Below are 25776 nucleotides of genomic sequence, written 5' to 3' on the forward strand. Positions count from 1 at the left end.
TAAAGTAGCCGGTGAGTTCATTTATAAAATGCTATTAATAAACATACAAGAAGTAGCACTTAATGCTTCTTGAAGTTCTTTTGGATCACAGAGAGTTTTCATCACAGTTTCTTTGCAAATCCTGTCCTGTGGACATATGTATATGCGTTAATACTGAGATATAATGATATGGGCCCATCAGTCAATATCAGTAGGTGGGAAAACCGTTGAGGTGGGCCTCAAAATGACTGGTATTTGTATCCAATTTTAACGTTAGGAAATTTAAAAAGAGACTTGTTGTGTTTATATCACTCCAATATGACTATACCTACACACATAGACAGCTTTCAAAGGTTGATTTTGCATGATAGGTGTCCTTTAAGTCTCCTGACACCTGATCTTTCACCAAGTGTTACATTTGTGCTTGGAAAAAGAAATCAGGCTCCAGCTGTATCCTGTAGGCACACTGTTTTAATCTAAAATAATGGGAGACCCAGAGGACACCCCGGGTTTGATAGGCAGTTTATGAAGAGAGTTGTATTTCAGTCAAGCGTCTTTGAAGCAGGGGTGAGTATTTGACTGGATCTGATCTGTGCTGCTGTTTTCTGGCACGTCGCAGACAGCTCGGCAGGATTTCCCCCCGACTTCTGACAAGAGCAGAGTGAGTGTGGTCTGTGCGTGTTCACACGTGTGTGCCTAACTCTCTTCACATGTCCGTGTGTTTTCAAGTGTGTGTCACTGCCAGAGAGAGCAGCTAATTTACTGCCTCACTTCCACAAATTCTTCCAGCTGCACACATCTGCCACAGGCTGCATTACAGACGGTTTCCGGCCCACTCTGCCGCATTGAACCTGGGCCAGGAAGCTGCAATCATCCCCCGGTTCATTAGTGGTCTCTAGTGATATCTCTGTCTCTCTTTTTCTCTCTTTCGGTGCCTTCTGTGCTCTGTGAGGCTTTTTTTTTTTTTTTTTTTTTTTTACTTCTCTGACCGTTTTTCTAGGCCACACCCTCCCTGCTGGCTGCAACCAATGTGATGGCTTGAGTTCATTTGCATTTTATGGCGATGAGTGTTATGCCAAAAAGAGATGCATTTTTTAGGGATTGCTTTGTTTTGCAAGCTCACTCGCTGACAAGATATGATCTGATCAGCTCAGACACTGAATCCCTCTCTGTTTCTCTTTTCAACATGCCTTGTCCTGAATTCTCCTGCAGTCATAATTGGAAATGGTACACAGTAATATGATGAGTCCCATGACAACTATCTGGAAGATATTAGACTATATTTAATGATGGAATAAAAATAGTGTTTTATAAGAACTCTTGATACATACAGACATTTCAAATGTTTTATAACACTTGAAACATGGTTTATAATTCACTTGTAGAAAATGTCATCAATTTATTTCTACAACAGTTCTGTCTGATTCGTGAATATTCGTGTTGTATTCTGCAATAACAGCACTCGCACAGCCTTTTCACCCTTATGTATTACTCCGCTCACATAGAGTTACAAGCAGATCTTAACTAAGGGTGCTTTTACACCTACACTTTTGTTTCGGAATCTGTCTCGTTTGGCAAGTTAACGTGGTTCGTTTGGCATATGTGAATCCAGGAATTGCGCTCAGATCTGCTCCAAATCAATCGGTCCGAGATTGCCTGAATGAGGAGGTCTTGGCTCGATTGAAACAAACTCTGAAGCGGATTGATTGTAGTAAGAAAGCAAACCAATCTGAGCCCGGCTACATCACAGTGTATTATGGATTTTTAAGAGGCATATATGGCTATAAGAAGAGAAAATTATGAGTAGGGCGGGAGGTCATTCCTACCGGTAAATGTGCGTTTCTTTTTAAGTGCGAAAGTAAAAGCATGCTGAACTATTACTGAGAGCTGTTTATCCGTTAGGAACATTGACCGAACTGCAGTTCAGCCAAGGGCTCTGTATGAGAGAGTCTTACCTCTGATTTATATCTGGTGACGATGTCTGTGGGCGTCACCATTTAAAATTAAAGCGCAGCTTTCCGCTTATGATGTCTTATTGCTCATTGCCATAAATTAAAATAAGGACGTATGACAGCTGAACGGGACAAAATAATCCATAAAACTCTGACCAATGTGAGGAGAGTTTACTCGCAAGTGACTTGTTTTAGCTATTTTGGTCCGTTTAAATACTTTGTCGTGTGAAAGCGAACCGCACCAAGAACAAAGAGCCACAATGTAACAAGTTTAATCCTTATTTCAAAACGAATCGATTCACAGGTGTGAAAGCACTCTGACTCACTACAGTTAGACAGATATTGCAGCTGTTGGACAACATAATGTAGTTCTGAGGCTTTTTTTAAGACGAGAATGTACTTGTTTACATTGCAGCTATGCAGTTTATTTATAAAGATAGTGCCTATTTTAAATATTTATCAAAAAAAGTGATGGCTGACTGCCAGATGGTGATAAAGACCGCATAATAAGTCTTTAGGGGAGAAAAACTCAGCTTTTTCTTTTCGTATTTCAAACTACAGCTGATCAAATCAATATAAATCGACATTATAAGTTGATCTTGCTCTTTTGTATGTTGTAGTGCTGTATTTATACCATGGTTACCTGCTTGTGTTTACTTTGCTTTGGCTTTTTTGGGGTTAATTATTGTGATCTCCCGATTACAACAGAGAAATACTGGGAAATCTCTGTAGACTGATGGCTTTTCATGCCGTTCAGCCCTATAATCTTAATGTCAGCAGAATCACCTGTTTTGTCATCACTTTATCCTAGGGATGGGTACCGAAACTCTGTACTTTATCGGTATCAGTGCTAAATTATAAAAGACCAGGTATCGATAAGCTCTGACGTTAACAGTTCTGCTATCCGTACTGGAGAATTATTGCTGAATAAACATTACTTACATTAGCATAATTTAACTGACCAAGCTTTTCGTCTGCACAGTTGCTTATCTCACATGAGAAATGCTCGTGTTTTCGCCCAATTGTACAACGGCGAGCACGTCAAGTATAAAAGCCTTCACGGTTCTCTTCTGTGCACGCGCTCAGTAGAGGCTCGCGCTAAGTGCACACACATAGCTCGCTACACAGACTCACGCTCACACAGCTCGTAAGCTTGCGGAGTAAACCAAGTGTATTTCCCAAGTGGACAGTGACAATGCCGATTGCAACAAAAGCAACAAGTTGTATTCTTGTATAAGCAGAAAAGCAAGCAATCTGGCTAAGCATCTTTTAAAAGTGCATTAGCTGCAGAAAGACAAATGAAAGGTTTTCGACTGACTAGCGAAAGGTACATCATCCACATCATTATGCTCGCAGTCAATCACATAAGGTCTCTCTTTACGTTACAATGAAAACAGTATTTTTTTCTGCAGTATCCTAAATAAATCTTGAACATCAAAAATGCTTTTACATCAGCTGTATTTACAAATATAGCCTAATAATAAGCTATACTTATTAAGAAATAATAAAAAAAATGCTTATTTTTAAGTTGTTAACTCCCAAAACACTGTTAACTCATTTGTGTGAATACATTAATGAAAAATCATAAACATTATTTCATTATTTAACTGCATTTTGCAACTAAAAGTGTTTATTTTTCAACTGCAGGGAGCACAAGAAACCAAGAAAAATCCTGACTTCTCTCAAAGTCAAACATGTTGATTTTTTTTTTTTAAGATTAATGATTAAAAACTGAGAGTCAGTTTCCTTCAAACCATTGTACATTGTTTTGCAGGAATTTTTTTATTTATTTGTTTTACAATTATTGGTTTTGGTTTTACATTTAAAACACAATAATAAATAAAGTGTTGGCAATTTTGTTACTTTTTTTTTCATAAAAAAAAACACTACAAAATGTACTGATTGGTAAAAGTAGTATAACCGTTGATACCGTTGATACCCATCCCTACTTTATACTATATTATACTATATTACACTAGAGAATCATTCAAATACTGGCTCTAAAGCGACATTGGTCAATTAGTAATGGTTTCTGCTGTTCTGATGTCAGCTGCAGATGTGAATAAATGGCAGAAAAAAAGTAGTTCCTCGTACAAAAAGATTTTTGAGACTCTTGTGTTTGATTTTCTTTTTTATACACAAAATTATGGCGTCAAACTGTTGTATAAATGCAATATCACACTCGTATCAGTATGATATGGCTGTATATCGTCACTATACAGCCATATCGCACTACTACTCGTGTGATATTGCTCATTTATTCATTAAAAAAGAAAAACTAAAAAAAGAAATAATAGACTCTAATGAAAATGTGTATTTTAAAAAAATCTTTATACTCTTTTATTTTGTAAATATCTTTGGGAAATATTAATTAATTAAGATATTTTGGTGCATTGTGACTTGTAAATATTGTTGACAGGTTTCAACTTTATTTATTTAGTTTTTTGTAAAATTAAGCTTTCATCAAGCATTGCTGGTAAAAGCTAATATCATATCAGGAATTGGCATCAGGGTGAAATTGATATACAGTAATTTTAAAAACTTTCGATCTGAAAAGAATAAGCAAAATATTAAATACATGAAGAATTACTAAAAAGTGCATCATGGGAAACGCTTTGATTGGCTTAAAACTTGGCTCAAAAGTGTCTTTCGAAAGTTTATTAAAAAATTAAGACGTACTCACCCTCAACCTTCATGAGATTCTTTCTACTGTTGAACGAAATAATTTATTATAGATGTAAAGCTGAAAGCCGGTAACCATTGATGTCCATAGAAAAATAAATACCAGTGAAGCCAATTGTTAGAGGTTTTCAGCTTTCTTCAAAATATATTCTTTTGTGTTCAACAGAAGAAAGAAACACTTAAAGGATTGGAACCACTGAGGGAGAGTAAATAGTTTGTACATTTTCATTTTTAGGTGAACTTTCCCTTTAATTAAGAGCATATGCGGTACTGCTGAAAATATAAGTTGAAATAATACAGTTAGAGCTCACTATACATGCATTTTAGTGTTTGAAATGTAACCTTTCCTTCTCTGAAACCTTTTAGCTTGTCCTCAAACAGATTTTCTGTGGTCACAGGTGCAGTCGTCTGTTGCTGTGGGCACGCCAGACTACATCTCTCCTGAGATCCTGCAGGCCATGGAGGATGGGAAAGGGAAATATGGCCCTGAATGTGACTGGTGGTCACTGGGTGTTTGCATGTATGAAATGCTCTATGGGGAAACTCCTTTCTATGCTGAGTCCCTGGTGGAAACCTATGGCAAGATTATGAACCACAAGGTATGTATATATCAGTCCTATCAGCTTTTTTATGTTATTTTTTTATATTCTTTGATCATATTTATCTGTATTACGTAAACTTATATTACTTTAATTACATTACTTATTTATTAATTCAGCAGATACTTAAATCCAAAGTAACTTGAAAATGAATTATAACAAAAAGAAAAAAAAAATCATATTTTATTTAATTTAAAATTTATTTTTAAAATTTAATTTAATTTATTTATTTATTTTTCATTTTATTTAATTTGATTCTCATTTTAATAAATCAATTTAATTTAATTTTTTAAAATTTTATTTAATTTTATTCTATTTATTTAAATTTAATTAAAACATTATTGTAATTTAATTTAAATGATTTAATTTGAATTTAATATGAATTTAATTTTATTTGTATTTTAATTCATTTTTTATTTTAGTTAATTAAATTTTTTATTCAATTTAAGTTAATTTATTTAATTGTAATTATACTTTTAGTCCATTAAAATATTAATTAATTTTATTTTTTTATTTTTAATTAATTTACTTTAATTCGTTTTTTCGTAAATTTTATTTTAAATTATAATTTTTAATTTATTTTATAAATTTTTATTTTCATCTATTTAATTTATTTAATTGCAATTTATTATTATTTAATTTCAATTAAATTTCAATTAAATCTTAATTTAATTTTATATGCTTTGTTTGTATAGACTACTTTTACTTTTGTGGAGTTACATACTGTTTTAAATTAAATTAAATTATATTACATTACATTTAAAAGAATCAAATAGTGTCATGAAAGCCTTCCAATGTTGTGGTTTTGTGTTTGTGCTCTGTGTTCCCACAGGAACGGTTCCAGTTTCCTGCTCAAATGACGGACGTGTCTGAAAATGCCAAAGATCTGATCCGCAGACTCATCTGCTGCAGAGAGCACAGGCTGGGGCAGAACGGCATCGAGGACTTCAAACAACACCCCTTCTTCTCTGGCATTGACTGGCAGAACATCCGCAACTGTGACGCCCCCTACATCCCTGAAGTCAGCAGCCCGTCTGACACATCAAACTTTGACGTGGACGACGACTGCCTCAAGAACACGGTAAAAAACTTTGCACTTATGTTTTTAATGAAATGTAATGAATCGGATATTTCTCAGTTTAAAGAGATGGTTCACACAAAAAATGAAAATTCTCTCATTATTTACTTTGTTGAACAATAATTCTAAAGAATGTTGTAAAAACATCTATTGATTTTTTTTCTACTATGGATGTCAATGGCTGCTAATTTCCAGCAATCTTTAAATATTGTTTTGTGTTCAACAGAAGAAAAAAATGGATAAATGTTTACAACCACTTGAGTGAGAGCAAATTTTCATTTTTGCGTGAACTATCCCTTTAAAGCTTACTTTAGGTTATATCACCTTAAGCATTTTACTAAGATGCAGCAAATGATGACCTGCGCTCTGTTTTAGGAGACGATGCCACCTCCTTCCCACACCGCTTTTTCAGGACACCATCTCCCATTTGTTGGCTTCACCTACACTAGCAACTGGTAAGATATCAATGTAAATCCCACCAGTCGGTGCCAATAGCGTAATGGATAGTGCATGACACATGCACTCCGGTGTTCACGGTGACCCGAGTTCGATTCCCGTCTCGATGTTCTACGCCGATCCTTCCCCTCTCTCTGCTCCCCACACTTTCCTGTCAATTCTCTCTACTGTCCTGTCCAATAAAGCTGAAAACCCATAAAAAATGCAAGTGTAAAACCCTCCAGAGGTGAACATGCAGGTTCAGATCAACCCTTACTCGTGCTCGTTATAATCAATATGAAAATTTTGATCAAACTGAATACAATCTTACATCAACAATACATGGCAAGCAATAACTAAAAATCATATTAGATTACAAACAACCCAACTAGTTGTTCAGCACGTGTGCATCGCTGCTGTTAAGTTTACACATGTAACATTTTTTCCTGAGGCGATTTAAAATACACAATGGCACTCAATCAAACATATCTGCAATAATAAGGAATATGGTTATTTACTGACTTGTTAATGGATAGCAATACCAACACAAATTATTTTTGGTTATTTCATGAATATTTTAAGTATAATCAAAGCACTAAATGCTTAAAACTAAAGTCATATTGTAAAAGAACAAGGCACATTTCAGGTTTAAAGTAAATAGGAAGTTTCATTAAAAAAATTTGAATATTTTATTGTCAAATATAGGAAGTAACCAGCATTTTTTGCATGCAAATCTAAAGTTGTAACAAACCATATAAACAATGCACGAACCATGATGTCAGGAAAACTCACAAGCCCTCAGTTGGTCCACATGCAGTAATATGTTTTTAAAGGAGAAATGTTAACAGGATTAAAATATCAAAATGACCCACATAGGGAAGTTGGGTTGTTTATAGATAAGAAAATTTGGATTTATTTTCGATAAATCCAAAATAAATCTAGCCCTATGTGCATTAAAGCATCAGCTTATTTCTCACAGTTTCTGAAACGTTCAAGAGTTAACCCTACCTAAAAAACAACACTTTATTAGAGCCCATGTTGCTTTGCTTGGTCAGACGGTCCAGTCTGTTGTGATTGGTGTGCTGGTGAACACACATGACAAAATAGTGAACACCCATTAATATATCTGAATTTCAGCTCCAGAAGCTTCCACAGCAATTGTATACATGATTCCAACAGTAATTAGGACTTAAAGACATAGTTTACCCAAAACTGAAAAACCTGTCATCATTTACTCAACCTTTACTTGTTTCAAACCTGTCTGAACACAAAAGAAGACATTTTCAAGAATGCTGAAACCCGTAACCATTGACTTCCACAGTATTTGCTGTTTCTACTATGAAAGTCAATGGTTAAAAACAAATACCATGGAAATCAATGATAGTACAGGTTATCATCATCCTTTAAAATATTTTCTTTTATGTTAACGGTAACTCCTAAATGTTTGAAACAAATCAAATGTCAGTAAATGATGACAGAATTTCTATTTTTGGTGAACTGTCTATTTAAAATTGATCACATCTTGATCACATCTTGTCCTGCACTGGTCTCTATCTCTTCTTTTTTCCTCCAGTACACTCTCTGATCGGGGTTGCCTGCGTGAGTCTGCGGCTCCAGCACAGATGGATGTTTGTGTTCAGCGCGGCCTGGAGGACAGTCTGGCCACTGAGGCTTACGAGAGGAGAATTCGCCGTCTGGAGCAGGAGAAACTGGAGCTCGGTCGCAAACTACAAGGTGTCTACATCTCATATCATGATATAAGTCATCTCCTATTCTGATAATGATGTACAGTGCAAGTCATAATTATTAGCCCCTGTTTATTTTTTTCCCCAATTTCTGTTTAATGGAGAGATTTTTTTTCAACACATTTCTAATCATAATAGTTAGAATAACTCATTTCTAATAACTGATTTATTTTATCTTTGCCATGATGACAGTAAATAATATTTGACTAGATATTTTTCAAGACATTTCTATACAGCTTAAAGTGACATTTAAAGGCTTAACTAGGTTAATTAGGCAGGTTAGGGTAATTAGGCTAATTATTATATAACGATGGTTTGTTCTGTAGACTATCGAAAAAAAATTGCTTAAAGGGGCTAATAATATTGACCTTAAAACGGTGTTAAAAAAATTAAAAACTGCTTTTATTCTTGCCGAAATGAAACAAATAAGACTTTCTCCAGAAGAAAAAATATGATCAGACACACTGTGAACATTTTCTTGCTCTGTTAAACATCATTTGGGAAATATTTATAAAAGAAACAAATTTCAAAGGGGGCTCATAATTCTGACTTCAACTGTATATCATGATAAAGCACCTGTTCTGTAAATTAAATCGATAGTTCATTTATATTGGCCACATTTAAAGGAGTATTTATTTAAGTATATACTCAGAAATATACTCCTTGATATGTGATTATTTTTCTCAGGGTAAATGTTTAATTATAGGGGCCAGGGTTCATACGGTCATGGAAAACCTATTATGGAATTTTGACATGGCATTTTCCAGGCTTTTTCCAAGTTTTGGAAAAGTCATGGAAATTAGTTTAACAAATATCTCTTTACTTGAATATAGGTTACTTGTCTTTACTTTTATTCTGTCTAAAAACATGCCCTCACATTATTTGTGCTGTCTAAGCATTATCTAAATACATTTTACATAGATATTGAAATAATATTAAACTAAATGGATGTTTTATGATATGCTGTAATCAATTTGAACATGCACTGTTTTCTTAGTGTTTACCACATATACAAAGACATGACATGATACATCAGGGGCGTCATGTACGAAGTCTTGCGTGGATAATACTAAAACATTGCGGAGGCACAAAGCTGTACATGTGCATACGCATTAAAAAATTCAGATGTATGAAACACTGCGTACGCAGAATCCCACGCATATTCACTTTGTACATCCGAATGAACGTGAAACTGAGCGCAACATGCATGAGCGCAAAACCCCTCCCTGCCTCCTCCCCCGTATGAATATGCTAATGACTCTACTTTGGCAAAACCTAACGAAGAAGCAATGGCAAAAGCAAACAAGAAGAGAAACTTTGAACAGAATGTGAATTGGAGGTGGACTGGAGAAAAGCGGTGGTAGTTTGGAGAAAGACTGGAGAATCGGAGGTATCGGAGGTAGACTGGAGAAAAGCGGTGTTGTTTGCAAGTTTGTCCTCCGGAATTAATAACAAAAGGAAAAAAAATAGAATGGGAAAGTTTAGCTGACGCGGTATCGCAGCGGGGTCTCATTGGACACTTTGTTGGAATCAGCTAATATAGTAACAGTTGAGCAGACTTCACCAGCGTGAGTGGTGTAGCTCATAAAGCGCATGGCAACATCATTTGACACTATTATTCCTGAACCCAGTTTGAATCCAGTGTCTGATTAACTTCTTCTGATTTTTCTTTTTTCCCCATTACATATCAGATTTTGCCTACTCTTCATCACAAGGAAGACAAGTAGGAATCATTAATAAGTTTGTGTAATATGTTAAGTGCATTTGTGCATCACATATTATTTGCGCATTTATTGAATGGAAATGTTTCTGATTCACTTATGCAAAATCGTCTTCAGATGGCGCCTTTATAGCAATGCGCGTGCAGTAGATAGCTCCCATTACATTGGAAAAACCGCCGATCACTGCAAATTCCGATTTAATGTTTGGCTGTTCAACCGTATAGTATGAAAACCTTATATACCTGCTAGACATGCAGATGATCCCGTCCCAGCTGCCATTGCACGGCTCAAAGATACTTTGTAGTGTGCAATTTAACATGATTGCCTCTAGAAGTCGCCAATGGAAATAAAACAAACACACACAAGAAACGCTCGTACGCCAGACATGAAGTTGGCGTGGACCAACGCACATTCTCACGTTCATTTCATCGTTAGTAAATCCAAACGTGAGCGTGAAACCTGGCGTTCGTGAAGTTTTTGTGTGTACGCAGCGTTGATGCATGACGCCCCAGGTCATTAAAGTTTGCTTGAAAGTCCTCAAAAAGTCATGGAGTTTTGGTTGTAAAAATGTGTATAAACCCTGAAGGGTGAATCTTAAATATCAAAAACAGCATTTTAGGCCTTATAAATTCTTAAATTCACTGAACTATTGTCTTGTAGGTTTTATACAATTTTAAACAAGTGTTCATTTTCCTAAAGTGCATCCAGAAAGTATTCATAGCGCTTCACTATTGGGGGGCAAATAAACTCTTTTCACCATTGGAAAAAAAAAAATCGTTTCCCTGTATAAATCTGAAATTTAATTCGTAGTGCTCTAAAAAGGTCTTAAATGTGTGAGCATGCCTCATACAGGGGAGTGGGCTTGACAAACCACGTGTAGAAAACACTCTTTCATCTCTCTAACACTTTAACCGAGCCTTGCAACAGCTTTTGCACATTTACGCGAGTCGCTGAAAAAAAAAAAGATTTCCCACAAAGGTGTTGATCTGCCTGGATGACTCTTGCAATGTCTATTGGTCCCCAGAGTCCACAAAAGCGGTACAGGCTCTGCAGTATTCCAGCTCGGATGGGCCTGTTTCCTCCAACAGAGAGTTTGAGATCCGCGGACTGAAGGAGGAGATAGAAATGCTAAAAAAACAGATTGCAGGTAATCTCACAGTGTTGTTAGTAGTGTATCATATGACCAGACTTAAACAAACTATGTGATTGTTTTATCCCTTGATGTTTATAGTTGTCATATCTCAAATGTAACTGATACAAAGTCAAAATGATTAGCCCTTCTCTGAATTTTTTATAAAATAGCAAGTGCTATTTAATGTACAGATTTTTTTTCAACACATTTTTAATCTTGATAGTTTACATAACTAAGTTTTGTCTTTGCCATGATGACAGCACATGACTTTTTTTGTTGCTATTAGCCTTAGACAAGTCATTGGAGAGTTTATTAAGTAGCCAATCAAAAAAAATATTATAATTTTTTTTAAATATTGACCATATTTTTCATTAATTTAATGACCTATATTCCATGCAAATAAAAAATGTATTAACTTATTCTGGAAGAAAAAAGATATTATATCAAACACTGTGAAAACTTTGCTCTGTTAAACAACTTTGGCAGCAATTACAGCCTCAAGTCTTTTTGAAAATAATGCCACAAGCTTGGCACACATGTCTTTGGGAATTTTTGCACATTCCTTTTGTACCTTCTAAGTTCTATCGGGTTGGATGGGAAGCTACTGTGTACCTCCATTTTCAGATCTCTCCAGAGATGTTTAATAGAACTTAGGTCCGAGAGAGTTTATTAAGTAGCTAATCACAAAACATTGACGATATTTTTATTAATTTAATGACTTGTATTCTAGGCAAATGAAAAATAGACTTATTCTGGAAGAAAAAATAGTATATGAAAACTGCATTGCTCTGTTAAACATCACTTATTTGAAAATGAAGAAAAGTTTCCCAGAAGGGTTAATAACTTTGCTGTAAATACCCATTATTTAGCACTCACGTTGTTTGCATCTGATCTTGTTTTGGTCTCTTTCAGATACAGGACAGGTGGAGCAGCAGCTGGAACAAGCCATTTCTGCACGCAGTGATATGGAGGACTCCTCCAAACAGATCCGGTCTCTGGAGAAACAGCTCAAGAGCACAAAGCAGGAGAGAGATGACCTGCAGAAGGTACTCATTCATTTGTTACTTCACATACACGGTACTGCTCAAAAGTGAAGCACCTGTATTGACCTTATTCTTATTGTAAAAAAATAAATCAAGTGTGAATATAAAAGGATGTAAAATTAATTTGAAATAACAAATTTAACATTTTAAATTGTAATAATAAAAAAGTTAAAATGCATAAACACCGCAAGAAGGTCGCTGGTTCGAGTACCAGCAGGGTCAGTTGGCATTTCTGTGTGGAGTTTGCATGTTCTCCCTGTGTTGGTGTGGGTTTTCTCCGGGTGCTCCGGCTTCCTCACAAAGTCCAAAGACATGCGCTATAGGTGAATTGAATAAACTAAATCGGCCGGAGTGTGTGTGTGTGTGTGAATACAAGAGTGTATGGATGTTAGGGCTGCACGATTCTGGCTAAAATGTGAATCACGATTGTTTTAGCTTAAAATCAAGATCATGATTTTTTCTCACGATTCTGTAGATGTAAAATAAAGGTTAATATGAGTAGGCTACTATTACTGTTTTTCTTATACCTTGGAATTATAAGGTTCTATCTGCGTTCTGAATTATTTTGATATATTGAGCTTCAAAGTTTTTTTTTTTTTTTTTTTGAAAAAGTCTTAATGTAAACAATAAGTTGTCATTTAATAAGAATATGTCAATAGCTCAATTTTGACAAAAATGTCAGATAGAACCTTATAATTCTATAGTGACGATATGGTATAACAATATTAATATTAGGCCTATGTGGGGGTCTACTGTTAAATTACTGTTAATGTTAAATATTGTACAGTCATTATGGTGGACGTAAACAGACTTTCAATTAGGGTTGGGCCAATAGACGATGCTATCGTTCATTGCCGATGGCCAATAGACAACAACAGACTGCTGAGCCGGCATCGCCGATGCTCCACCCCGCCCCCGTCGCAAACCCGCTCGTGACAAATACACACTTAGCGCAATTAAACTAGTTTTAATTCTAAATAATAATATCATAATTTTTAAATGAACAAATGTGTCTCAATTATTATAAATATACAGTTTTAATCGTCATTTGTCTCAACTTTTGTATTTTTTTTTTTCCACCAGCGTCTGCAGGAGTCCTCAGACAAGCAGAAAGTTCAGGGGAAGGAGCTGAAGGAGGCTGACAGTCAGAGGAAAATGGCCATGCAGGAGTTTGCAGAGGTGAGCGAGAAAGTGACGGAGCTGAGGTCACTCAAACAGCGTCTGACCCGACAGCTACGGGACAAAGAGGAGGAGCTGGATTCACTCAATCAGAAGGTGGAGGCGCTTCGGCTGGATGTGCGCAAAGCAGAGAGAGCCAAGAAAGAGGTTGGTTTAAAGCAGGGATGTTTTCTCTTATTCAGCTCATGGCAAAAATAAAATATATCAGTTATTAGAAATGAGTTATTAAAACTATTATCATTGGAAATGTGTTGAAAAAATCTTCTCTACGTTAAACAGGAATTAGGGAAAAATATACGGGGGGTCTAATAATTCAGGAGGGCTAATAATTCTGACTTCAGCTGTACATTAAACATGTGTAAACTGTGTGTGTGTAGATGGAGGTCCAGGCTGAAGAGTGGTCTGCTGAGGCTCAGAAAGAGAAGAAGTTGAGGGAGCGCAGCGAGCAGTTCAGCAGACAGCTGGAAGAAGAGCTGGACAGCATCAAGGTTTGTGCACATAAACGCTTCTTCTCTTCTCTAGTGTAAAACTCGACTTGAAGTGAATTTGCTGCTGTAAAAGAGGTCTTAGATGCAATGCAACCCCTAAAAGAAACACTCCACCTTTTTTTGGAGATAGGCTTATTATCAGCCAATCTCATAGTCTGGCAGGAGCATTTTAGCTTAGCTTAGCATAGATCATTGTATTGATGCCTATTGCTTATTTGGAGAGATGATCCTTCTCTAATGATGTCAGTTAGACGTGGGGTTGTGTCAGTAGACGATGCCATCATCCATCTCAATGGCCGATAGATGTCACTATGCTAAGCCGACATCGAGATCCTCCGCCCCGTCCTTGTCGCAGCAAGAAACCGCTCGGGAAAAATACACACTTAGGCCCCATTTACACTAATTCGTCTTAGTTTTAAAATGACATTTTACAACGAAAATGATCCACGTCCACACTGGCAAAGTGGCGCGATCCACGTCCACACTACTACTAGGGGTGTCAAAATTAATCGTTTCTTCGGTGCATCGCAATGCAGACGCGGACAATTCGGTATCGGTTCAGTAATAATCATAACCGGTTATTACTGACGTCATTTACCTCATATGCGCTGTCGCGAGGGAGGCGATCGCGAGTATTTACATCGCTTTAACTACTTAAAACTCATAAACTGTGCACAATTTCACTGTGTGTGTTTGCTGGACCAGTCTTTCACTGACATATACAACAATAGCCCCTATTTCACTGAGATCGAGAGAATGAAAGTAGCCTACTCCATTTCTTTCTCTCTCTCTCGCTTTCGCTCTGTCTCTGTCTCTCTCTCTTTCTCTCTCACACACACACACACACCCAGTGGCCCATTTGACCTGCTGAGGTGGCTTTTCTTCTCCTCTCGGCTGTTTTACAGCATTACGTTTAGATACAGAAACGAGCGCGTGTCTGCAGAGTTTTCTCCAGCGTGTCTATCATACATCAGCTGTGAGATCACCGCTGCCGCCTGCCGCTCATCAGTGTCACTTATCTGAAGAGCGCAGCGCGCAAGAGCCAATCGCAACCGTTTTTTTTGAGGGTGTGACCAATCAAAGGGCTGTAAGAGAACTAGACAAGGATCAGAGAGTGAGCTGGATATTTATATTTGTTTATATTATTTGCTAAATGCTCGTTTTGTTTAAAGTTACAGTTTGTATATCTGACTGTTTGTATTAAATGACAAAATTGTATTACAAATAATATATAAATATAAATATATTCATACATTTTAATACAAGAACTGCTGCTGTGAAGAAAATATAAAACTGTGTATGGAAAGCATCGTCAATGCACCGTGATGCACCGAGATATCGAATTGAACCGAATCGATGGCATGATAATCGTAACCGGACCGAACCGTGAGACTAGTGTAGGTTCACAGCTCTAACTACTACACTGCTAAAAACGCACATTACTTGACCACACACAAACACTGGCATGCTGTAATGCATATGCGCATACCTGAGCTCCAGACAGTCAGTATGGGGTGGTTTGAGCACAAAACCCCAGAGAGCAGTGCACGTCAGACAGTTTATCAAGGATGCACCACTGGATTGCTTCTCACTATAGTTGTTAAACGTAATATTTAATTAATCTTGTCTCTATCTAACGACTCTTCGGTCTTTTGAATCTATCAGGTAACGTGTCACAGCATCAATACACTGCTTCAATCTTTCGCTTTCATGCTTGTACTTAGTAAATTAAGTGAAAACCTCATATACTGTTGGTTGTGCATCATTTTTCCCAACCAAATTTATCGACGCCATTATGACGACACGGATCACTCTGCCTATCCATGTCCCGCGGAAAAAGTAATTGACAGGTGGTAATTTGTGTGTAACTTATCTTTATTTATTTATGATTTGGTTATGGGTAAAACAAAGACTATGCGGGTCAGTAAGTCAAAAAGCTAGGCTACAAATTATTAATTCGTTATGAAATATTTATTCATAAATAATTAATTCACCGCTGCCTACGATGACAATGCCGTCGTCTATTGCAGTGTTTTACATTAGACATCTTACGATGCCAAATTGGTGGACATCGCGCAACCCTAGTTTGACGGCTTTAACCACACCCCTTTTACTGTTAGTTTCCTATAAGGAAATGTTGCACAAAGTGAAAGACCTACCCCTAAACTCAATATTCAGTTTCAACGTACTGAAACAAAAGTGTCAGCAACATCTGGTTCACATGGACATGGCTTGTTTACATTTAATCAGAACATTACTTTATGGGAAAAATAAAGATAAACTATATTAACAAACCATTCATTTGTCCAAATTATTTGTTGATAACTTTAAATGAGCCGTATGCAAGTCTCTGAAGATCAATTTTTTTGGTCTGTCATCGAGCAGCAGAAGCATGTGGGCCGCTCTCCAAGCACGGGGTCGTCTGAGCAGAACCAAGAGCTTAGTAAACTACGAGCAGACCTGGAAAAGAAGACGGTGCACTACAAAGAAGAGCTTTCCCGCATAGAACAGCAACATGCCAATGAACTGAAGAGCCTGAAGAAGGAACTGAAAGAGTCAGAGGGACAGCAGCTCAGCTTGAAGAAAGAGATCATGATGCTTAAAGACAAGCTGGACAAGTCCCGCAGAGAGAGGTACGCATTTTCACTATTCTAGAAACACTGTGAATGTGAAACACTTGATAATACTACAGAGGGTCACAAAGGGTCACGTAAAACTAAATTATAATCATTTGTGGTCTACTTGGCTAACATTGTACGTGGACTTGTGAAATAATATAAAATAAAAAGTGGTGTTGAATGCACTGTAAAATGTTTAATAGCAAAAATTCAAGTCAACAAATGTTTATATGTTACTTTAATTTATTGTAATATGTAAACCTCTTTAAAATAAGCTCTCTGTTTGGGCTTGTGTTAGTCTGTTTGCTCTGTGTATTGGATGCCGAATGCGCTAACCCTGATGTTCAATCAATCATTTCACCCTCACAGTCATAGCGAACGAGACGAGCTTGAGTTTGAGCGAGTGCTGCTGTCTGAAGAAAACAAGAAACTGTCCAGTGAACTCGACAAGGTGAATATTCTGACTGTTTTGGGACTGTCACGATGCTTTAAAATCAGTTAAAGCTCATTTGCTTGACATTTACAGTCTTTATTTTGAAAGGGCGCCTTGTTGTTCTTTAGGTGAACATTTATTCTGGGCAAGTTAATCCATTGATTTTTTTTTTTTTTTGTTTTGTTTTGTTAAACTTCAATCAAAGTCTGAGCATTTGCTTCTTAGTTTGGAGTGGCGATCAGCCATAATATTCTTAACCACGCCCCTCTTACCATAAATTTGCTATGATAGAATAATGAAATTAAGCAATATGCGATATTGCTCGCTGGGAGTTTACCACAGAGTTTTGCTCCATCCCCATTGTTATTAGTAGTAATTATTAATCAGTTCAAATATTTTCCACTTTTTCTATATGCAATAAATGGTGCTAAGGATGGTAATTAATGCTGCATGCTTTTTTTTTTGTTCAAATTTAGTACTATAAATTAGGTTTTACATTTATTCCTTTGTGGTATAAAAAATGTCCTAAAAAGTCTTAAATCTAACTCTTAGGGTAAATGTGTCAGCAGAGCGGCAGATTTCTCTAATTTCTCTTACTCTAATGGCAGACAGCTGCTTCTCTTTTATTTCTTTTTCCTTATAATGTGACATGTTTGCAGTACCATTATATTGTACAGATATGGCTACTGAGATATGGAAGGTAAATCCTGCCAATTTTAAACAAATCAAATAAACATTGGAAATGAAAATGAAAATCAGATGAACAATTTCATTTTAAAACACTGTTTGCAAAATATCTGCCAAAATTGAAAACAAAATTAAATTATTTAATTTTCATTTTCACTTTGACAACACATCGTCCCTGTCAAATTGATAATTAAAATGAAGTTGCCAATTTAACATTTCATTTTTACTGCATTTCCACGTCAAGACTGCCAATATTAAAATACAAAGCCAAACTGAAAATTTTTTTTTTGTTCAAATTCAATACTATTAATTAGGTTTTACATTTATTCCTTTGTGGTATTAAAAATGTCCTAAAAAGTCTTAAATCTAACTCTTAGGGTGCTTTCACACCTAAACTTTTATTTCGGAACATGTCTCGTTTGCCCAGTTAGCGCAGTGCGTTTGGCATATGTGAATCCATCAAAAGCGATCGGATCCGCGCCAAAACGATCCCTCCGAGATCACTTGAATGAGGTGGTCACTGCTTAATTGAAACGAACTCTGGAGTGGATCGATTGTAGTGAGAAAGCGATACGATCCGAGCGCGGTTACATCACAGTGTATTATGGATATGTAATAGGCATTCAGCTATATGAAGAGGGAATTCTGAGAGTCTCCTGCAAATGCACAGTAATGATATGAGGGATCTGTTAGGTTTGTATTCAGTGAGCATATCTGTCATGTATTGAGCTCCTAGGACATTTAGTGATATATAGACAAATAATAATACTGTAAAATCTATTCTGAATTTAACTGAGAGCCAGTATAAAGACCTGAGGACAGGTGTGATGTGCTCTGATTTCCTGATTGTGGTCAGAATCCTGGCAGCAGCAACTGTCTGACTGTCTTTTTTGGGAAGGCCAGTGAGAAGTCCATTACAGTAATCCACGCTGCTGGTGATAAAAGCATGAACAAGTCCTCATTGGAGACAAAGCATCTAATTTCTGCAATGTTTTTGAGATGATAGTATGCTGATATAGCTTGAAAGGCAGGAAGGACAGCTTTTTGATTGGACAAACTTTTGTTGGTCCTGCATTGAAGTTGTATTCACTATTTACTATTGACCTGTTTGCAATGAGTGGTACGGTATGGTATGGTACGGTACGGGTCACCTTTTATCAGGCTTGCTTTTCCAGTGCCAAAGGGATACCAATGGTACCCTTTTGGTAGGGTTGCTGTATAATAGAGAGAAAGTTGCAGTCAGCGTAATTTTTGCTGGAGGAAATGTCTACAGTAAAGCTGTACGGGTCGTTCACATATCATATAAGAAGCACTTCTCACTAAACAGATGCTTTATACACATAAATACTTGTGTATAAATGTTCATTACTAACCTTTCTATGAACATTATTTGATTACAACTGCAGATCAATGATGTGCGAAATAGCCTACTGTAACATCTGCAATTATATTCAATAAATAAATAAATGAACATATATAAACACATACAGACCCTTACAGTTTCCGATATGTAACCAATTACGGAAAAACTACACACAGCATAGATTTAGGCCTTATTTTTGGCCTTATAAACAATCCCCAACATATACAGTCAATGTTGTACAGTCAATTTTGTACTAACAAAGTCAGTACAAATCTCTTATACTGTATGTGTCAGCAGCACATGTAACCTCTATTAGAGAGTAATTCCATCATTTCAAGTTCATAATAGTCAAAAAAATGATGATAATAGTTAAACATGGCAGTTTGTTCATCTTTTAGGTTGCTGAAAGAATCATTTGCTCCTTTGTTTTTTCCGGCTTCTCCTTTGATTTTTTTTTATCTTCACTCTCGCGTTTGTCCATTTATGAAAGGATGTCAGAAGCACTTCAATAATCATGCGCACGTTATAATCATCAGCTCAAGAAGTTCATTATTTCAAATATAGACATGCGGCGAGCGATTGCGAGAAAGCGAAACCGCTCACGCTTTAATTGGCCTTGTAAAAAACTATGGGGCACATAATAAAATCTGCTCTTCTTCTTGTATTGTGGCTGTTCATCATGATGACGGCAACGTTTGTTTAAGCTCTGGGGTCCGTTCTTCGTACGTGGATTACTCAGTTAGCTGGATTTGGATATTGACGATTTGACACGATCCAGGATCGTTTCGTTCTTCAAAGCTGATCCGAGAGTTGTTGTCATAGCAACAGTTCTGCAACTTAAACCTGATCGGGAGCAGGTTCAGTTTATATAAACAGGATTAGATCGGCTCAGTTCAAGCAAAGATAATAGATAAAGTATGTTCCGAATTCGGATATTTTCTTACAATAGTAGCTATATACACTTGGGAAAATAGTAACTATTTTAAATATATATATAAAGTTATAAATATTAATAAAATAAAGTTATACATATTAATAAAACTTATGCAATCCACACTCTCGAAATGAAAGTACAAAGACTGCCACCTGCTGGTGCAAAGAGAAAACATTGATATGAACTTTTTAGATCGCTTTAGTACAATTTGTGTATAATAGAAATGCAAAATGTGTGACTTTTTAAAAAAAGAAATAATACATTAATGCAGTCATAAACATGTTTTGACAGTTAATATGCCAGTGATCATGCTTAACAAAAGTTGCAGACGCCTTTACCAATATCAAAATGCTTTTGAAAACATCCAGTTATTCCATACAGCGATTAAAAAAAACGGCTATTATAATAAAGAAAATCTTTTCTAAATGTAGAACTAAATACACTGATTTGCATTGAAATACATGATGAATACTCTTGACACATGAAAGTGTAAAGCCTGCAGCTCACAACAAATGTGGAAGGTTTTTGCGTGTCATATTAAACAAGCCGTTTACTGCTAATTTGATGTAATTTTGCTCACATGGATAATTGAATATTAATCAGATGATGTCATTACGCTGCTGTGCCGTCAGCCAATCGTTCCACTGCTGATCATGATTTTGAGGATCGATAGATCGGTCCTTCACAACACACGCAGCGATCTCAGATCAGTTCATCTAGACATTCTAATCTGATTCGCAAACTTGTTTGAAGAACCAAATTAGCGAGAGATCAGTTATCAAGGTTAAAAGATCCAGGATCTGCCAAATAATCTTAGATCATTTAAGCGAGGTATGAAGAACGGACCCTTGGTCGACCATGGCTCGTTATTATATATATATATATATATATATATTACAGTGTAATGTCTCTGCTGTATATTTATAAATGGTGCTTCCTTTGTTTTCATTCTCCTGCTTCTGCACAAGCTAGTGATGTCTTTTTTTTTGTAAACCAATAGCGTTCAGCTGCGTGTCTTGCTCCGCTATGTGGTACCCTTTTGTTGTGATGGGTACCCTTCCGAAAGGGTATCCAAACAGTTGTAAGGTTCACTTTTTGGTATCGTTTTACAGTGGAAATGACTATAAAAAGATAAACCGACCCGCCCATACCGTACAGTAGTGTACCGTACCACTCAGTGGAAATGGGCCACAAACCTCAAAGTGGTTTCAAACCTTTTTGAGTTTCTTTCCTCTGTTGAACACGAGAAGATATTTTAAGCTGAAACCTGTAGCTATTGACTTTCATAGTAGAACAAACAAATAGTATTGAAGTCAGTGGTTACAGGTTTCCAGTTTTCTTTAAAACATCTTTTTCTTGTGTCTTCAACAGAAGAAAGAACTTATAAAGGTTTGGAAACACTTGAGGGTGAATAAATGATGACAGAAATTTTCAGCTTTTGGTGAACTCTCCCTTTAAGTCTTCTCAAATGACAAGTCTTCTCACAAATATATCATCCTCATATTATATTGTCCGTTTTTGGCATTATCTTAGCCAAACATTAGATTAAAGTTGAACTGTTGGTGTATGAACAAATATAGCTACAACATAAACAACACTGGAGATTGTGAAACTACTACTATTACAAAAATAAAAGTTGCGGTGCACCAGTATTTTTAGGCTTGGATACTGTGACACTGCTGTGGCTCCAGGATGCCGTGTAACACTAACACACATCAGCCCATAATCCTGCAACCACAGCCACCATCTCTCATATTACCGAAGCCTGAAGTCAGAGATTCCAGTCTCTGTTTGATGTGGTCATCCTGCTGGAGATGACAGGAGGCCTCGGTTCTTAGTGGTCAGAGTTGATGCTCTTTGTTAAAACCATGAATTAATTTTGGGTCTCATTCCTGAGCGCTTCAAACGGAGTGTAAAGCACACAGAGCAGTTAAAAGAAAGATGTGTAGCGGTTCATAAGTGACCTCAGCAGGATTTAAAGGGGATCTAAGATGTAAAATAAGTCTCTGATGTTCCCAGAGTATGTATGTGAGGTTTAAGCTCCAAATACCACACAAATAATGTTTTAAAAGTTTACGAAACTGCCCCTTTTACAGGCTTTGATCCAAATTGTGCCGCTTTGGTGACTATCACTTTAAGTTCAAATGAGATTGGGCTTTTCAAAAGAGGGTGGAGCTATAAATGTGTCAGCAGAGCGGCAGATTTCTCTAATTTCTCTTACTCTAATGGCAGACAGCTGCTTCTCTTTTATTTCTTTTTCCTTATAATGTGACATGTTTGCAGTACCTTTATATTGTACAGATATGGCTACTGAGATATGGAAGGTAAATCCTGCCAATTTTAAACAAATCAAATAAACATTGGAAATGAAAATCAGATAAACAATTTCATTTTAAAACACTGTTTGCAAAATATCTGCCAAAATTAAAAACAAAATTAAATTATTTAATTTTCATTTTCACTTTGACAACACATCGTCCCTGTCAAATTGATAATTAAAATGAAGTTGCCAATTTAACATGTCATTTTTACTGCATTTCCACGTCAAGACTGCCAATATTAAAATACAAAGCCAAACTGAAAAATAAAATGCAAACACAATTTTTACAAAGCGTGTTATTAATGTTCACGCTATAATAGTGACACAATTCAAATTAAAATGTAAATTTAAGCTTTCCTTTTATTGACACTTTTTCCTTATTAATGGCACAATTAGGATCAAAGCCTAAAAGGAGCAGTTTCAAAGAGTTAGAAATCATTATTTGTGGGGTATTTTAAGCTGAAACTTCACTTACACACTCTAGGGACATCAGAGACTTATTTTACATATTGTAAAAAGGTGCATAATAGGTCTTCTTTAAATATTCTAAAATCGGTAGAGACAAGTGCTCCTAGAGAGAGAAAAAATATATGTGATATATATATACACTCATACATATGTGTGTGTGTGTGTGTTTATTTATGTATGTATGTATGTGTATATATATATATATATATATATATATATACACACACACACACACACACAAACACATAAATATATATACATATATAAACACACACACACACATATATATATATATATATATATATATATATATATATATATATATATATATATATATATATATAATAAAAACATGCAGAGTCTTTTCATGACTATATTGTGCTGAAGATGTGGTCCACCATGCCAGTGTTTTACTGGGAAGCCAGTCAGTGTTCCTCCCCCTTTGTAAGCACAGGGAAATAAGCTGATCAACAGACAGGAATCTGGAATGGTTTTTCTTTGGCCCACTAGCAATGGTTCAGCAATTCGGTCAGAGATCCGTGTTAAATGAAAACGGCGCATATTGCAAGTGTAATTATAGGGTGGTCAACCTCACCAGCTCTTGCTTAAGATAGAGAGCGTGGCTAAATCAGAGTTGACTAGATGTGTGTACTAACAGACATGTTTACTGCAGACTCAGCCATGAGGGTGTCATGTTTATTCATGAGCGCTGTGCTGTTCTTGGTGGAAATGTGGAGGGCATTAGAGAGAGATACGGGTGGTTTTTGCATGGTGGTCCTCCTGCAGGCGCTGATGAGAGCCAGTCGCTGTCTGTCTGGTTCATATAATTGCATTGTGGACCCTCAAATCGTCGTATTGGTTTGTGATTTTCTGATGTGATAATGGATATGTTTTCAAGCTCGTGCAGGAGTGAAACCATTTAATGATGATTATTTTCTGTTCGCTGGAATATAAAGTGTGTTGCTCGGTTAGAGATGTGCTAAACTGCACTTTCTGAACCAAGTCTGTGGGATATCAGTGACTAGGCATTCATCAGAAAGGAAAAAAAATATCCAAAATTGCTGAATGAACCCTTTTCGTTAAATGGTCATCAGCACCTTAAATCCTTGAAAGTTTTTGATATTTAGATTTTTTTAAATGCATATATGTTTAGATGTTTTTATATATGCATTATATCATTCATATCATTAAAAAATTAATTACCGATTATGCAAGGTGTTTCTAATGCAGCGTCTAGGGTGCAGGACAGTCAATTTGACATTGTTCTCTCTTCTGGCTGCCATTATCAGTCTCACACATTTTTTTTCCCTTTTTTCCCTGAGTTTTTCTTTTATTATTTTAGCAGACAAAATCGTAAAAAAACCTATTTGTTTTACTCTCCCATTCACCTTTTTTTTTTTTTTTTTTTTACAAGGCTCAATTAGTTTGATCAAAAACAGCAATATTGTAAAATAATATGCATTTGTTCATTATTCTTTCAGGTTGTCTGCGGGCCTTAAAAAATCTTAGAATGCCTTAAATTTCTAATCTAAATGTTTAAGCCTTAAGTCTTATGTTCTTGAAAAAAATTCTTGTAGGTCCTAAATAATTTTAATTGTGTCCTAATTTTCTCATGTCCATGTAAATTTATTTATATTTAGTTTAAAATAGGGCGGCACAGTGGCTCAGTGTTTAGCACTGTCGCTTCACAGCAAGAAGGTCGCTTTGCATTTTTGTGTGGAGTTTGCATGTTCTCCTCGTGGCGGCAAGGGTTTCCCCCACATTCCAAACACATGCACTATAGGAGAATTGGATAAATTGGCCGAAGTGTCTTGAGTGTGTGTGAATGAGTGTATGGGTGTTTCCCAGTACTAGGTTGCAGCTGGAAGGGCATCTGCAGTGTAAAACATATGCTGGAATAGTTGGCAATTCAATCCGCGGTGGCGACCCCTGATAAATAATGAAATAAGCCGCAGGAAATTTAATGAAGGAATATTTTTTTTATAGCTTGCCGTTTAAAAAAAAAAAAAAAGAAAGAAAATTTATGTTGGAAAAAAAAGCTTGTTTTGACACTTTATTTAATCTTTTTTTTGATAGGGCAAGTAAAAGAAACCCTGCTTTTCGTTTATTTATTTTATATATTTATTTTGCTTGTTTATTTGTTTTTAGGTCGTTGTTTGTTATTTTTCTTCAAACATTAATTAATTTTATCTAAGGCATTGCAATAAGGTCTATTTACTGTAAATGATCTGTCCAGAAAGGCGAGGGTGTTGGCAGGCTGGCTAGAAAATAATGCTTACTTGTGCATTGATTTGAATCTGTAAAATGCAGATGTGAAAATAATAAATATATTGATTTAATTTTATTTTTTTAAATATTGCTTTAATTCGACGCAGTGGTGCAGTAGGTAGTGCTGTCACCTCACAGCAAGAAGATCGCTGGTTTGAACCTCGGCTCAGTTGGCGTTTCTGTGTGGAGTTTGCATGTTCTCCCTGCCTTCGCGTGGGTTTCCTCCGGGTGCTCCGGTTTCCCCCACAGTCCAAAGACATGCGGTACAGGTGAATTGGGTAGGCTAAATTGTCCGTAGTGTGTGAATGTGTGTGTGGATGTTTCCCAGTGATGGGTTGCAGCTGGAAGGGCATCCGCTGCGTTCCTTATTTATCAGGGGTCTCCTCAGCGGAATGAACTGCCAACTATTCCTGCATATGTTTTACGCAGTGTATGCCTATCCAGCCGCAACCCACTACTGGGAAACACCCATACACTCTCACATTCACTTAAGTAAGGCCAATTTAGTTTATTTAATTCACCTATAGGGCATGTCTTTGGACTGTGGGGGAAACCGGAGCACCCGTAAGAAACCCACACCAAGATGGAGAGACCATACAAACTACAAACTAAATTTGCCAACTGACCCAGCCGGGACTGGAACCAGCGACCT

At 36.4% G+C, this 25776-nt stretch overlaps 1 protein-coding gene across 27 annotated transcripts in view; it reads left to right on the forward strand.

Moving 5' to 3' along the window:
- cdc42bpaa (CDC42 binding protein kinase alpha (DMPK-like) a) overlaps window positions 1–25776 on the forward strand; it is a 165583-nt gene that overhangs the window by 83905 nt on the left and 55902 nt on the right. For 14 of the 27 annotated variants that reach the window (XM_087289731.1, XM_087289736.1, XM_087289744.1 and 11 more), the window contains exons 7-17: window positions 599–640; window positions 5012–5212; window positions 6045–6293; window positions 6666–6745; window positions 8299–8459; window positions 11216–11338; window positions 12236–12369; window positions 13450–13692; window positions 13923–14033; window positions 16419–16666; window positions 17021–17102. In XM_087289731.1, coding sequence (XP_087145857.1) covers window positions 599–640; window positions 5012–5212; window positions 6045–6293; window positions 6666–6745; window positions 8299–8459; window positions 11216–11338; window positions 12236–12369; window positions 13450–13692; window positions 13923–14033; window positions 16419–16666; window positions 17021–17102 — 1674 coding nt within the window. The remainder of the gene's footprint in view (window positions 1–598; window positions 641–5011; window positions 5213–6044; window positions 6294–6665; window positions 6746–8298; window positions 8460–11215; window positions 11339–12235; window positions 12370–13449; window positions 13693–13922; window positions 14034–16418; window positions 16667–17020; window positions 17103–25776) is intronic. The other 13 variants (XM_087289734.1, XM_087289741.1, XM_087289748.1 and 10 more) reach the window with 1 other exon arrangement.

The sequence above is a fragment of the Danio rerio genome, chromosome 17 (assembly GCF_052040795.2).
Source record: "Danio rerio strain M-AB ecotype USA chromosome 17, GRCz13ab, whole genome shotgun sequence".
Lineage (NCBI taxonomy): Eukaryota > Metazoa > Chordata > Actinopteri > Cypriniformes > Danionidae > Danio > Danio rerio.